Source organism: Passer domesticus, chromosome 3 (genome assembly GCF_036417665.1).
Source record: "Passer domesticus isolate bPasDom1 chromosome 3, bPasDom1.hap1, whole genome shotgun sequence".
NCBI lineage: Eukaryota > Metazoa > Chordata > Aves > Passeriformes > Passeridae > Passer > Passer domesticus.
The window spans coordinates 46,653,254-46,669,020 of NC_087476.1; the positions used below are offsets into that span (position 1 = coordinate 46,653,254).

General features: G+C 45.0%; 2 protein-coding genes across 9 annotated transcripts in view; both read right to left on the minus strand.

Annotated features, from left to right (window-relative positions):
• The window catches only part of TRAF3IP2 (TRAF3 interacting protein 2), a 29,866-nt gene extending 24,810 nt beyond the window's left edge, over positions 1 to 5,056 (minus strand). For 2 of the 5 annotated variants that reach the window (XM_064412951.1, XM_064412949.1), the window contains exons 1-2: positions 4,822 to 5,055; positions 4,618 to 4,670 (exon numbers count right to left, since the gene is read on the minus strand). The gene's annotated coding sequence lies outside the window, so the exon portion shown is untranslated. Of the gene's footprint in view, positions 1 to 1,489; positions 1,628 to 4,617; positions 4,671 to 4,821 lie in introns of those variants that run through there. The other 3 variants (XR_010358599.1, XM_064412950.1, XM_064412952.1) reach the window with 3 other exon arrangements.
• A 3,149-nt stretch (positions 5,057 to 8,205) lies between these two features.
• The window catches only part of FYN (FYN proto-oncogene, Src family tyrosine kinase), a 137,994-nt gene continuing 130,432 nt past the window's right edge, over positions 8,206 to 15,767 (minus strand). For all 4 annotated transcript variants that reach the window (XM_064412947.1, XM_064412946.1, XM_064412945.1 and 1 more), the window contains one exon: positions 8,206 to 11,127. In XM_064412947.1, coding sequence (XP_064269017.1) covers positions 10,919 to 11,127 — 209 coding nt within the window. In that variant the 3' untranslated portion in view covers positions 8,206 to 10,918. The remainder of the gene's footprint in view (positions 11,128 to 15,767) is intronic.

The following is a 15,767-nucleotide window of genomic DNA, read 5'->3' on the forward strand; positions in this document are numbered from 1 at the left end:
CCCCAGTCTGGGATATCCCATGGCCCTGGGATATCCAAAACTCCTCTCACAAATGTGGGGCTGGCTCAGTGGGGTGGGATGGGGGGATTACTCTGAGAAGCATCGATATCCTCAGCCTGCTTTCCTACAGCTTCATGCCTTACATTGAAGACTGTGGTTCCTTAGAGCCCCTGGTATGTCACAGGGCTGATGTCTCTCCCATCCTCAGCCTGCTCTGCAGCGCCAGGGCTGCGCGGCGCGTGGGCGGCGGGAGGCTGAGGGAAGCCTGCAGGACCTGACGTGTCTCCCTCAGCTGGCGTGAGAACAGCCTCGCTCACTGGCAGTCATGAAACGTGCAGAAATGTGTGTATCTTTCAGACATGTACCCTCTGCCAAACTTCAAAAGCCACTGCTGGGGGTGGGGGGCACTGACAGACACGAACACCATAATTGCACATGCCTTGCTTCCTGCCTTAGGAAAACAGAAAGAAAACTCAACTCCATTGGAAAATAAAAAAAAATACCGTATGCTGCCAGACACTGCCAGCACTCTGCAAGGGCAAGGCAGCTTCAGAGGCTGATGGCATTGCAGGCAGCAGCACCATTGGCAGCCAGCCACCTGCTCATCCTGGCCCAGCCGCCCGTGCCCCTCGCATCCCTGTCTCTGGCATCACCCAGCGTGGGTGTCACTGCAATGTCTGGTCATGCTGGAGCACTGGTGTGGCCAGTCCAGGCCTTGAACCACCCAGGGCTTGCAGGAAATGGGAATTTCAGGTCTCAGGGTTGCTGGTGGTGGTTGAGGACTAGTAAGCCCAGATGTGCCAATCTCGGCGCCCAGCCAGTGCTAACCCTACAAAACCTGTATCCTCAAACTGGGTGAAATGGGAGCAGGATTTATATGGCTGATTTTATCCCAACTGAAAAGAAATATGACCACCTTTCTTCCACTTGTTTCCGTACCAAGGCTATAGAGGATGGGGCAAAACCGATCTGTGATCCTGTTTTCTTCACACCTTGCAGCCACCTCTCCCTCACCAGGTCTGTGGAGCTGGACCTATGCAGCTGCAGGTCAGCCGGGGAAGAAAAGGGAAAGGGAAGGGAAAGGGAAGGGAGAGGGCCATGGGCCAACACACCACCTTGAGCCTGCAGAGCCGGGCAGGGCGGGATCGGGATCAGGCCTGGCCGCCGCTCATTGCCAGGCAACTACGTAAATAGGCAGGACAACATTTCGACACCAGGCGTGTCCGTCCCCAGCGTTTACCCCAAACCCCTCCTGATTTAAAAAAAATAAAAGAACAAGAACCAACAAACAAGACAAACTGCAGCGAAATGGCTGAAACATGTTGCAACCATCTGTGAAATTCGGGCTCTCATGACCCGAGAGAGGCGGGGGAAAGCGAGCGAGACAGCGATTTGAGGAGGGGAAAAAAGCCCCAGGGGGAGCCAGGCGTGGGTCAGCAGCTGAGGGCAAACAGGGGCCGAGAGAGGCGGCACCTCTGACACTTCTTACCTTGCGGGCGAGGGAGCTTCGCGCCGGGCCGCCCCAGGAGAGCGAGAGCGCTGCGCGCCTCCTGCGCTCCCCGCCGCGCCCGGAGCTCCTTCCTCCGCCGGCCGGGAGGCTTTCCCTCCTTTTACGACACCCTCCCTGCCTCTCCCAGGTAAGCGGCAGAACTGGCTCTGCAGCAGGAAGTGGAGGAGGCACGCACGGCTCGGCGCGGCGGCGGGAGAGCCCCTGTGGGGGAGTGACACTTCCAAGCTCACGGCTCCCCGGCCATGCCCGCCCGCGGCTCGCTGCCTCTCCGTGGGAAGCCGGGCGGCCTCTGCGTGGATAAATAACTCAGGGGGAAGCCCGGCGTGGATCCCGAACGGTGTGCCTCGTCGGGAAAGTCATCCCTTGCTTTCAGCCCTCGGTGGCTTACTGTCAGTGCCAAATGTTAAATCAGCTGTGATTCAGACTACTGAAGACAATCACATGATGCGTGTAAGAACTATATAAAGAACTATATAAAGAACAACAAAAAAAAAAAAGGATTTCTCGACTGGTTCTTTCTTTTAGGTTAGATTTCTAGACACTTCCAAGTTTCTAGACTCTCAAGGAGCAGAAACTCGCTTTTCCTACAAGCTGAAACTTCTGTATTCCCACAGCTCCTGAGAGCCGAGCAGCTCCGGAGATGCCCGGTGAGCTGCCCCTGGAAAGCCACTCTGGCCACTTATCCCAGCCCTCACCACTGTCCTGACCCTCCCCTCAGCGCATCTCCCTGCCGAGAAGCTCTTCCTGATCTCCAGCCTCCTTTTCTTACTTTAACCCTGAAGGAGGTTCGCTAGCGGCAGCCTGGGCACGGCTCCTCACCCTCCAAGTGACCGTGGGCAGACACCACACGCTGCCTCGCTGCCTGGCAGCTCTGCCTGCGCACACAGGGACATCCAAACCATCCCACAAGCTCCTCGCCCTGGCAGTGCCACCGCTGCTCCTTCCCGTGACACCGGGCACAGAGGAAGGAGCCACATGCCCAGCATTCCTGCCCCTGGGAAGGGCTCTCTCTGCATGCCCACCACTCTGCCAGCCCCTCTTTCTGGTCCAAAGGCAAAGCTGTGACCCAGACAATTATCTCCTGTCATTAGGGAATGACTGCCCACATTTTTGGAGGGAAACCTCAAGCAGTTGGGAGCAGCATGTGCTCCAAGTGTGATGGCAGTGCAGTGATGCCCTGCAGCCTGAGCTTTCCTTCCCTCTTGAGAAAGCCCATATCAGCCTGGCCCTGGAACTGGCCATCCTGACCCCCTCCTTCCCCGCTTCTTCTCTCCTGTACCAAGGCAAAGGCCAGCAGGACACCAGGGCTCCCTTTTGGAGCATCCTGAAGTTGTCCTTGACTGCTGCCAGACTTCCTGGACAGTCCCTGCTGCTCCCAGCCAGACCCAGATGTGATGAGCACTAGATGCTTACGGCTGGAGCGGCTGCATTACAACTGCAGTCATTTGAGTCAGCTGAAGGTTTAATCCCTCTGGCCTGGCCTCTGCTGCACAGCTGTTTTGCACCATGAACATCCTGACAGCTGGCATTTTCATCAAGGCTGCCTGAGCCCCGAGCTGCACCACACTGGGCTTGGGTGGCTGCCTCTCCTGCCAGTTTTCCCACCAGCCTCCAGCTCAGCTCCACTGCCACCTGTGTGCCACAGTAGGTGAGAGCTGTGAGGGGCCCACGGCCACACAAGAGCCAAAACCAGGACCCTGGTGAATGTTGACAGGAGAGAAGCAGGGAGGGAGAGTTGTTCTGGGAGTGCCTGACCTTCCTGGGATGTATGTAGTGTTTGCTGTGCAATGACCAGCTCCTCAGGGAATGCAGGCAGCGTGGGGACTCAGCAGGCAGAGTGTCCCATGGAATGTTTCATCAATACTCACATTTGTGGGGTTTCTTTGTTAAAGGCTCTGCTATGGCCATGAAGCACCTCCCTTCACGCAGTGGATGGCCTCTCTCACCGACAATAGGTATGGACAGTCCTCTGTTCTCCTCAGGTCAAAGCCTGGACACTGGTCTGTAACATCCAGCAAACAAGGGTGTCCACCTGCCACCCCTGTAGACAGCTGCCAGTTGGCCAGGAGAGGAAGGTTCTGGCTGTGAGATCTGTCCCTTGTGTGAGCACTCCAGGTCCAGAAATGCAAAGACCTAATGGTGTCTGCAGATGCGGCCAAAGAACCAGTCTCTGTCCCCTCTTTAACTTGCCAAGCCCCAGAAAACAGCAGATATTTGGAGCAGTTTCCTCTCACTTGAGCTTTATGTACTTTATTAACAGCCTGACAAAGAGAGGAAAAATAGCTTGAAAGTCACACTCTGCTGACTCTGTTAACAGCACTGTCTGCTGAGTGGGTTTCAAAGGTCCAGCCCAAACCTAAGTACCCTCCCACAAAGCTGTAGAAAATGTTGTCAATTAACTTGTTTTTGGATTAGGAAACTTGGACAACAGATACCCAAGTTTATTTCAGCATTTCAAAAACCTCATCCCCAAAACTGAAGCCATCATAATTGCCTTCTGAAGGCCTCTTTTATATATATTTGAAGTCTTCCTACCCTACTGACTTCACTCACTGAAAGCCAGATAAAACTCTGAACTCTCCAAAGTTAGTATCTCATCTGTACATTATTTACAAGCAGAGCATGATGAGTCATATTGGACCTGTCATAGAAAGGACAGATTCAAGAGCAGGATGGTTTTCTTTGGCAAGGCAAGTAACACGGACCTTTTTTTTTCTAAAAAGGTTCCTAATCCTGCAGGAGTTGTAATATTTCTTTTTTCATTAGGAAGAAAGTGTTGTATTGAGTGCCCCTTCTCATATTTCCTACCACATCTCTGTATTTGGAGAAATAAATCATGAATCTTTGCATCCAGATGATTAACTGTTTAAATAAAGCACTGTCATGATGCTCCTCTAACACTGGTGCTGTGAATTAACCTGAAAAGACACTGCAGTGAGCCTTTAACCGTCTCTGCCTCAGCATAATGCACATGATGGTGTCACTCTGGTTCTCTGCATGTGGCTTGTCCCTTGCTGCTTTTGCCCTGTGAGGAAAACTGGGGCTTTCTTCCATGTCTTTCTGTTTACATTGCTAGGCACATGCCTGCAAAAATATTTTTCACTTACTTTATTTTAAGGCTCTTGCTTTGGCATTTTTCAGTCACACCCTGGAGAGACACCTGAAAGGAAGGAAAACAGTACCTGGATGTTAGCTTGTGCAATGCATGTAATTAAACCCTGCATAATGACAAAAACCTCTCCTGCTATTTGTTAAGATTTCCCCCACAGCATTATGTATCCTCTTAATTAAGAGCAGAAGCTAAGTAATACCTATTTTATTGCCTCTTGCGTCCAATTAGTCACCCATTGATCATTACCCACTCAACATTTGACAATTAACAGAGCCCCCATTCTCCGCAGGACAGGGATGTGTAGTTCTTCAGAAATGACACGTCCAGAATAACGTGATGGGAGCTGTGTGGATGAGTAATGGGGCAAGAGGTGGGGGTAGGGGAGGAAAAGGCCACCCAAGTGGAACAAAAGACATGTAACATATGCAAATGTTCAATATGTGGTATGTGTTTTATACACTGGATGTATATGAGGTCATAGACAAAGCTCAGCTGGCGGCTGCACCGCTTTTGGGAGGCATGGGAATTTGAGGGAACACTTGAGCTCTCGTGTGATCAAACCTACCTAGTCCTCTCTCTTTAAGACACAAAGCTGTTCCCCATGTGGCTCGTTGCCTTTGCTTTTTTAGGAGGGCAGGATTTAGCATCTGGTTCTCCATTGTCACTGGGACTGTGGGCTGTAGCAACACAGCCCCGGCCAAGTCACCCCCAGACCTGTCAGCAGCTCCACACAGTTGTGCCTGAGCTGCTACCAACAGAGCATGGCAGCTCTGGGTGTCCGAGGGGCTTCCAGGGAAGCTGCAGGCCCCTTCTGCATGGCCACTCCCTCCTGGGAAGCCTGTCCCAGGAACAGTGATGGCTCAGGCCCCGCGTGGTGCCACGAGCAGTGTGCTCGAACCCCTGCAGCCTTTTCCCAACAGCAGGGACCCTTCCTATATGAGTAGCATTTTCTAGCTGGGGAATTCCAGCAGCCTGTGGGATTTAGAGGCAGCCCAGAGCCTGAACTGCAGCAGTGAATAAAGCACAGGGAATGCCAGGGCTCACAGACAGGCCTCTGGCATGAGGCTGAGCCCCAACAGTCACAAAGCAGCCCTGCATTCTTTTTTCTTTTTCCAGATTAGAATTCATCCATTTCAGGGCTCAGGAATTTTGTGTGAAGCTGTTACAATAGGTAGCTGAGCAAGGCTCTGGGTGCAGGAGCTCAGCAACAAATGCTGATGCACAAAAAAGCAAACCAGAGCCCTTGGCAAGCTCTAGCCTGGCTGTAGGGAAAGAAGGATAATCTCATTTCTTTACTCTTTGCCCTTTTAGCTATTCACAGAGCTTAATGCCGAGTTATTCCCAACAATGAGCCAAACAATCAAACTTCCATCTGGCCTGCTCAGGCAGAACCAACACTTGCCTCGCAGTCACAGGCCACACCAATCCTGTGGTTTTTTCCCCCATCCAGGACATACGCTATTTTCCTCTATGCTGGAACAGAGAAGATATTTACATTTGGAAGCAGAAACCGCAGTTCACGCTCCTCAGCCTGCTCTAATCTCATCACCCAAATCCCTGGGCACAAGGAAGCACAGGCGCTGTGAGCACAGCTGGTGCTGCAAACACAGCTGCTGCTGCAACCTTTGGCTCTGCCTCTCCACCACACGATGCAGTGCCTACCAGCTAATGACCTGCTTTTCCTGGGAGGGCAGTTCTCCCTGCACTCCTGCACACTCCCACTGCAGGCTCCAAACTGCAGCCATGCCCTTGGGAGGAATGTTTTCTTTAAGGTAGCTGCAGGCTGCTCTTTGCAGTAGCCAGAGACCCACAGAATCTCTGGGCTGTAGCGGCAGTGCTTGCTGCTACCACCTCTCCTGGTTTGGGAATAGGGATTGTAACAGATCACATAGTGAGAACCAGCAGGGGAAAAAAAAAAAAAACCAAAAAAGGAAAACAAGAGGAAAAAAGAGCAGCTCTTTTGTTGTTAACAACATTTTGTCTTCTAATCTACTCATGTCCCAGTTTTACATTTTTGTTAAGCATTCAGCTACAGGGAAGGAATACAAGGAGATAGACTGATGTTTGTGTAGACGTTTTTATGTGTGAATTTCTTTTTGAGTTACAGATAACTGTACACGCACACACATAAGAACAGGCTCTGTATTAAAAGTCAACAGAAAATATCTCACGGATTTAAGGGGAGCCAGCATTTCCTCTCTAACATTCAAAATGGACCTCAGCAGCCTGGTTTTAGCTGTCAGAAATTCTGAGAAATTTAGAAGCACTGAAAGGGAGACACTAGCACCCTACTGGTGGCAATCCCAGCAAGGGGCCTCTTTTCCTTCCCTGCAGAAAGGACTTGGGTTCTGGTTTGGTCTGTGCAGGAAAGCCTGAAGCTAAAGTGCCCCTTTCTTCAGTTAAGATGGCAGGGAATGCTGCTCCAGTTGACAGGAGTCCCCTCAGTGATAAAATATCCCTGTGTATGAGTCACAGGAAATTATAATCACTGCTTTCCAAGACTGCAGAACACAATGAAATTTCTGAGCTACAAACAGACTTCAATTATTCTTGAAAGACAGACAGACCCTCAAACTGACACAACTGGAGAAAATAAATATCCTTTTGTCTGCGCTGCTGGTGGTAATTTCCCATTAGACAGGAAAGGGCTTCTTTGATGAATGAATATTGTCTACACTTCAGAAGAGGAGCTACTGTATATCTCCTAATAGCTCTTGCATGCTTGGGCTCAGCCTCGTGTGAGGCCCTTAAACCCCTTGGGTACAATATAGTAGCATTCATTAGTGTGCTGCATTTTTTATTGCAGCACTTGAGAAAAGGATGGTGCATGTTAAAATAAATTGGAGCAACTTTCCACTCACCTTGAAGTTATGTGGTAAGATCAAGATATTTAGCAATCTGCCTCCTTGGGCTGCGGGTAGTCCTTTCCAGTCTAGAGGCTTCAGGAGAAACACTCACACAGGAGACAGATTTTCAATTTGTGAATATTCTTGTAATTTTAGCAGTTAATCACTTTTCTGTTTTGTATTTACTTTGTTTTTCTACAGTGGTAATTAAATCAAAACCAGAGCATCACCCAGAACTACACTGTGCACTGTTTGCAAAAGCCAAAGAATATCATTTTAGTGCCTTTTGTCTTTTTCAAAGACCACCAGGTATAATTGCCTTCTCACAAAAATATAATAACCATGCTAACCATCCCTTTCACAGCAGTGTCACATTTCCACCTGTCACTTTTCCTGAGACCTGTCTTGGATTAAACTTGGCTTAGTCAAACTTGGCCTGTGTCACCCCACAGAGTCCTTTCTGTTGCTGGTAGGTCTTCTAGAAGACCTCTTATGGAAATCAGCCACCACACCATGGATCAGCTGGGAATCAGGTGGGCTGGTGGGGGGAGCATTTGGCCAATTGTTTTTACCTGGGTGGAATTTATTTAGTCTCACATAAAAAAATTATTGGAAGGAACAGAAGATTCTTAATCTCATATATTCTACTTTTAGAGTCACCACACAACTACTTGTGGTGTATACACAGTGCTTAAGAAAAGGCTTTTATTAATTTATAGCAAAAAAACCTAACAACCTTGTTTAAATTTTTTGCTAATGTTTTTATTTGAGAGATTAAAAAACCCAAACAACAAAACTCCCAACATTAAGAAAAAGAAGCAGAAGAGCTACCGATGAGAAATGGTCTGGATTTGCCACTCAACAATGGCACCAGTCTGCACACAAGCCAGCTGCAGGCAGAGATCCGGCAGAGACCAACATGGTACTCAGAGACCGAATGCAGTACAAGAAACAGCAAACCCAAGAATCAGAAATAAAGGCCATAAAACCCCAACAATGCCCCATCTGAGTCTTACTTCCAATGACAAACATAGGCAAACTAACGTTTTAGGCTTGTCCCGCATTACAGATGGAAACTGCACTTAAGTTTGTGGCATAGCAAAGGCTGCTAAGGAACTTGGCAGAATGGCCACGCTTCACCACCGGGCTCTGGGCTGAGGAGGTGACATTTTGGCTTCGCCAGCCCGCTGAGTTACTATGGAGTCCTCAGTTCCATGGATGATATTTTAAGGCAGGGGGGTAGCTGTGGGAAAAAAAAGAGGGCCACGACTTGCTTTGTAGGTACTAAGAGGAAGCTACAAGTCCAACAAGGATCATGGCCTCTTCAGTACTCCACAGCTACAGGTACAGCAACATTGAATAGATAATGTACATAACATTACTCATAGACTCTACATGTAAAACGTTAACCAATTTGTCATGGAAATCTGGTAACAAGCAACATTGCCGTATAAAGTCACACTTTGAGAAAGGCTAAGTGTGGAAGCCTCCTTTGCAAGAGGATTTTCAGTCAGTTTTGTATAGAAAATATTAAAACAATGACAATTTGTTCTCTGACTCTCAATTGATTATTGGGTTAGTTTTCACAAATGAAGAAAGGTTCTCTTTAGAAAATGTGTGAATCTTCAGAATATGAATTCACAATCTATGTACTAAATAATTAAAAAAAAAGTTTCAACTGTCAGGAAGTCTTAGTTGGCCACAATCTTTTAAAGTAGTAACAGCAATACATGACATAGAAAAGCTTTTCCTGCAACACTTGTAAATGTAAAAGTATTCATGTTAAATGCAACAGAACTAATAAAGAACAAACTGCTGTAGAAGAGAGAAAGGAGAGACTAGCAATGCATTCAGCCATCTTCCTTACAGCTGAACTCCAGCTATTTAAAAACATATTGACTTCATAATTTGGAAAATGATGTCCCATGGGTAATTGGTCTGCATACTCCTATGAAATATGATGCCCCAAATGGCATAACACCCCTTCTTGAAAAGTTTTTAATCTCATGTCCACCATTAGCTCCACAGTTTTAACAAAAAAACAACTATCCAAATGTAAAATGCTCTCTTTTTTTTAATTACTAAATTAAGAAAGTTAAACAGTTTTAAAATGTAAACTTGTGAATAAACCATAACAAAATGTAATTAAGACTTTAAAATTTGCAACTCAGTATTAAAAACTCAATAGAAATAGAAAGGAAATTTTTTTGTGTTTTTTGGTTAAACGTAAGTAATTCAAGGCTGGTACAGACAACTGAAAAAGTAATACTTTGTTCTGTGCATCCCCCATGAAATGTAAAGAAGTGCATAGTAATTCCACTGGAGAACTTGCAGACACAGAGAAAGTAATTTCATTAGCAGTACAGGACAGTCAACACACTTATTTTACAATGGAAAAATGTTACACATAAAACAGAAAAATCCTAGTTGCATGACCAACAGTTTAGCAGGGGACATGGCTAAAATGCTATTATTTTAAGACCATCTGAATGTGGTTACACTGCTTAATAAATCTTTTTGAAACATTTCAGTATACATGTTTTGATACAAGAAGTCCTTGCAGTTTCAATTTTCCAGTTCAAACGGTGATGGTGTAGTTTTCTTGCTTTAAATATGTTCGTTTTAATTTCAAGAACAAATCACACACTTGTCAAACATTGGAAACATTACTGTAAATACAGCACGTGATTCCTGAAAGAGCAAAGTTACAACCATCTACAGGTACATAATCATAAACAAAAAGTGCAATCCAATTTAAAAAAATCATGCTTGGCAAAAGCCAAAAATTAGATCACTGGCTTTCAGAATCCCACCAGTGTTTTCATGTCTGCAGTAAAATTATCGCTTTCTGGGTACAGCTGCAGCAGGATTCATTCAATTCCAAATGAGCCTCCTCTGCAATAGCACCCATATACTGTATGTACAGGTTTGTATATATATTATATATATTTTATATATAAAAAAGCAAAAACCCAAACACCTGTCCTGATTTTTTATTTGTTAAAACATGAAAAAAAAAAGTTTTAGACAAAGAGGCCACTTCTGGAAAATAATACTTTTAGTTGAATCAGGAGAAGACTAGTTAAAATCACATAGGTTTTGCATTTTAAAAAAAGGAAAGCACTAGGATCAGTTATTGGCACTGAGTTACTATTTACAATGAACAGAGGTTTTGCAGTTTACATAACATCAATACAATGCAGTTTTGGAGTCTTTGATTAAGAAAAAACAAGTGTTTTTCTCCTTTTCATCCAGGACATTCAGATTATTAGGACAAGTGGTCATAGGCAAGGGCTGTGGAAGTTCCCAGCTGCAGCCCCTCCTGTGCACTGCAGTGCTGGAAGATGTTGCACTCTGGAGAAGCCGATCACAGAGTTGGAAGGTGGAGAGCAGGTGGGACAGGGCTGAGAAATACCTGGTAATTCATGACAGTGTCTGGAAACCAGGGATTTACAGGTTGTCACCAGGCTGGTACTGGGGTTCTGTTGCAGTGAAGTAGTCTTCAAGAAAACCCTGTAAATATTCAAAAGTTGGACGCTCCTCTGGGTCTTTTTTCCAGCAGTGAATCATAAGCTCATGCAAGGAGATGGGACAGTCCTGAGGACACGGCATCCGATAACCTCGTTCTACTTGCTCCAAGACTTCCCGGTTATTCATGCCTGTGAAGGGCATACAAATCCACAGTAAATTACAGAGAAATGAACCAAGCACAATTTTACAACACATGTGGTTTGCTCAATCATACTAATTTCTTTTGGTTAAGACAAGCTAAACACAACCACACTAATGTCCTGTTTCAGCTCCTCATCTACTGCAAGGAAACCTGGATTATTGGTATTATTCTTGGTAAGAGAAAGAAAGAGGGTTTTTAGGATCGAGTGATGAGCAGAACACTGCTCCCATGGTTACCCTCTTGGCTTACTCACAATGGGCAGGATTTGGTGCTTTCCCTCTCTGACAGCAGGAACTGTGAAATGCAATATGTGATGTGCTTAAGGAAAACAAATGCATTGCAAAGAATGGAAAAGTCAAAATTCTAGAAATTAAGATGAATTTCTGAAACCCTCACACTGAGCGTGGGTCTTTGTGAAAACATTCTGTGAGGTCATGCTGCAGGGACATCAAGACAAACTCTGCTACTCCTGGCTACCAGGGTTGTCCAGCAGCATTGCCTTCAGTGTCAGCCCAGAAGCTTATTGCTGCTGATCTGCACTCCCTCCATCTGTGCGGATTAGTACAGTTTCTATCATATTTGACTGTTCCCAAAGCAAAACAGAACGAAGCTGCTCACAAGACAAGTCAAATGCCAAGCAAAATATCTCCACTAAAGAATCACAGCTCTCTCTCTCTCACTCAGACGAAAAAAAGTAAAAAGTGGATTACCTTCACAGAATCATAGAAACATTTAGGTTGGAAAAGACCCTTAAGATCACTGAGTCCAATTGTTAACCTAAGACTGCCAAACCCACCACTGAACCATGTCCCTACAGACTTTTAAATACCTCCAGGGATGGTGACTCATCTTGCTTGACTTTGAGAGTCTCTTTGCTACTTTTTCTTTTCTATGTAACCCCTTGATTCCTCTGCTGAAGTGCTTTTCACCAAACATTAACTGCAAGTCACTCTAAGCTTTAGTTTACACCTCTCTTCCAGAACTCTCTTTTTAACAGTACCAGAGGTAAGACTGGCACCACAGGCATGCCAAGGTGTTTCCGAGCAAGCCTGCATGCTGACTGCAAGCTTTGTGCTTGCCCTGCCCTGGTCCCCTGCTGAAAAATATCTGCAGAATTCATTCTCCTGGCGTAGCAGGTCCTGCCAAGCAGATCTGCAGGAGAACCAGCAGGGACACTGCAGTTTCTCCATGACTGAATCTAGAAACCAGCACCTCAATGCTGCACTTTGTTAGCTTATCCTCTTCCTGGCTTCCATGACACTGTCCTTCCCTGGGAATCCTCCACTTTCTTCTTGCAGGATGTCCTTTTGAGGAGTTTGCTTGTCCCACCTCCAGAACCCAAAACCTCATATTTTTTGTAAACTTATTTGTGAGGAATAATTCAATCACCTTCTTCAATACAGATTCATTTATCTACTCTACACTTTGACTTGTAGAAATGTCTGGTTTTGGCTGGGATAGAGTTAACTTTCCTCCTAGTAGCTGGTGCAATATTGTGTTTTGGATTTAGTATGAGAATAATGTTTTATGTTTTAGTTACTGATATTTTAGTTACTGATAAGTAGCATTCATCCTATGTCAAGGACTTTTCAGTTTCTCATGCTTTGCCATTGAGAAGGTGCACAAGAAACTGGGAGAAACTGTATTGTGCATAGTTTTTTTTTCTTGGCTTATATTCCTCTCTTTTTAATTTCCAATAAAGTTATTATTATATTCAACTTTATTTCAGTTATTAAACTGTTATTATCTCAACCTCTTGGGCATCAGCAGGAGAATATTACTCTGTCAAAATAAAAATAAAAGGTTTTTACCCTTTTTCTGATTCTCCTCCCCATCCCATCTTTTGGGGGCCTGGGGGTAGGCAGTGGGAGTCAGCAAGTGTCTGTGTGGTATTTCAGTTACTGTCTGGGGTTAAGCCATGATAGGGAATAAAATCCTTATGTTACATAGCATTTGGGACAGTTACTTGGCTGTAACCTTGGATTTGGTCCTTAATCTCTATCCTCGTGTCCTGACTGTGTTTAATTATTAAGGATGCTTAGAAAAAAACATCTGTATCATTTAGCCTTTCCTGACTATCCACCTCTAGATTCTCATCTCACTTTAGGATTACAAAACCCTTCTTCCTCTTATCTTGTCAGGGTAATTTCCTCCTAGTGATATCCATTTGCAAGGATCTGGGCAAGGATCATATTCCTATCCTGTCACTGCAACCACCCTGGCATGGTCTCCTCACTTATTCCTTGTATTTATATTTAGGCTCTCAATTATCCATGTTGTGGTCACAGCGTGGTTCTGCTTAGCTTACTGCAGCACCTCCCATTTTCAAACACAAGGAGTACTTGGTTTACTTTCATATATGGATTTTACTGCAAGGCAAGGGAAAGGAAAAAGGAAAAGTAGGGCACTGTTTCTTTTGCTGCCTGTTGTGCACTGAGGAGCCTCTCCAGAAAACTGTCTCATACTCTTACAGGCCTCTCCTTAATGCCCCCTTTCACAGGGATAATTGCAAAAAGAAAGGTTAGATTACTGATTCACAGTATTCCCTAACCTGCAGACCAACATTTCAGCACTGGTTTCTTGTGTTTCATTTATTAGCTGCATCCATCCACCATATTTTTGGTGTTAGGTATTTATAAACTAGGAGCAAACGCTTTGAATGGCTCCTGAAGTGGATCATGGTTAGGTCTTCAAAATGATAAAAAAGAGCAAGCCTCTGCAGACATCAGATTCTGCATAGAGTTAAGGTTCTCCTATATTACTGACTCCAAACTGATGTTGTTAGGTCACAGAGACTCACAACAAACCAGAACACATGGAAAAAAAATATTTGGTTGTTCCTCACTATCCAGCAAGAACATTTCCAAAAGATATTTTACTTTTTCATTAGACTACAAAACATTACTGGTCTGTTAGACACCACAAACTCAAGGCAGCATCAACCCAAACTTTCTGGCCTTGCTGTTTTCAAGACACTATAAGAAAAAAACATGCACATTTTGTTCACTTTGTGTTCTCAATATTAGTTTTATAAATTTGTGTTTTGAACTAAAATCTGCACCTTTCTTCATATCCTTCTCTTTGAATCAGCTGAATTACCTTGTGTTTTGGGGTGAGAACTTCTGCTGTGCTTTGCTTCCCTTACGTATTAAAGGCTATGAAAATAACTGGTACCGGTAACTCATCTGTTTGTATATAAATAACCACTAACAAACTGCATTCTTTGCTTTTATTTTGGCTGTACATCCTTAAGTACAACATGGATGGAAGCAACAGCAGCAGAAAAGCTCCTTCCCAGCTGATTTGTTGTTCTAAGATATCAAATGTTTGGTATTTTTATCCAGTGCTTTACTCAGTGCTGCAAAGCACACGCTGAAACCTGATAACGAACTGTGTGCTGGAAGAAAAACCCTGAGGAGACAGAAGGGGGAGGAAAAACATAAACAGCTCTTCACTTCCCTTTGTTTAACAAAAAGGTAGAAAAAAGAACATGAAAGAGACATTGCTGTCTGAAATCATAGTCATTTTTTTGTCCCTGGAAAGTGAGTCAAGCTAGGTTTTTTCATCACAGTTTAATCCAGGAAAATGCTCTTCTTTTCTTTTCTCCTTTCTCCTTTCCCCTTTCCCTTCCCCCACAGTAAACCCCAGTTATGAAACTAAAGCAAGTAATCCTCATGTTCCTCACTGGAATTCAGACATCCAGCAAGGGCTGAAGTACCTAGGATTTGCCAAAGAAATTCTGTTAGTTTTGACATGAACTGCTAATTTAAAAGCAGTGTTTCAAAGACTTTTATGTCTAAATCAATTGGATTACTAGTCAGACTTATAAAAATGGGAGTGCTTCAGGTACACATTTTACCTCTTAAACTGCCTATTTATGTTTACAAACCTATTCTATAGACTTACTTATCCTGCAAGTTTTAGTGTTTCTCTTTTGATAGCTGGAGTCTGTCATATCTTCACCACAGAGAGAATATCTGAGCAGTCTGTACAACTCCTCTCTCCTAATAAATACCCAAGAGTTTCAACTCTTAATAAATAATAAATGACATTCTGCTTGCACTATGCTTCCAGACCCCTTAAAAGTTTATCCTAAAATCCTTAAATCTGTGAAATAAAATACTCAGCAATATTCTTTTGTTGGATACAGCTCTTCCACCTGGGTTGGGGATACACCTGGTATCAATCCATGCTGGGGGACAACAAATATGGTGAGAGCAGCCCTGCCGAGAAGGACTTGAGGGTGCTGATGGATGAGAGGCTGGACAGGAGCTGGCAATAGGCACCTGCAGCCCAGAAAACCAGAAGTGTCCTGGGCTGCATCCAAAGCAGATTGGCCAGCAGGGCAAGGGAGGGGATTCTGCCCCTCTGGTCTGCTCTGCTCTGGTGAGACTCCACCCAGAGCCCTGCATCCAGCCCTGGTGTCCCAGCACTGGAAGGACTTGGACCTGTTGGAGCTAATCCAGAGAAGGGCCCTGAAATGAGAAATGGCTGAGACAATCAGGATTGTTCAGCCTAGAGAAGAGAAGCCTCTGGGGAAACCTTACTGTGGCCTTTCAGTACATGAAGGGGGCCTGTTAGCAGAGCCTGTCGGGATAGGACAAGGCTTCAGTTTTAAACTTACTT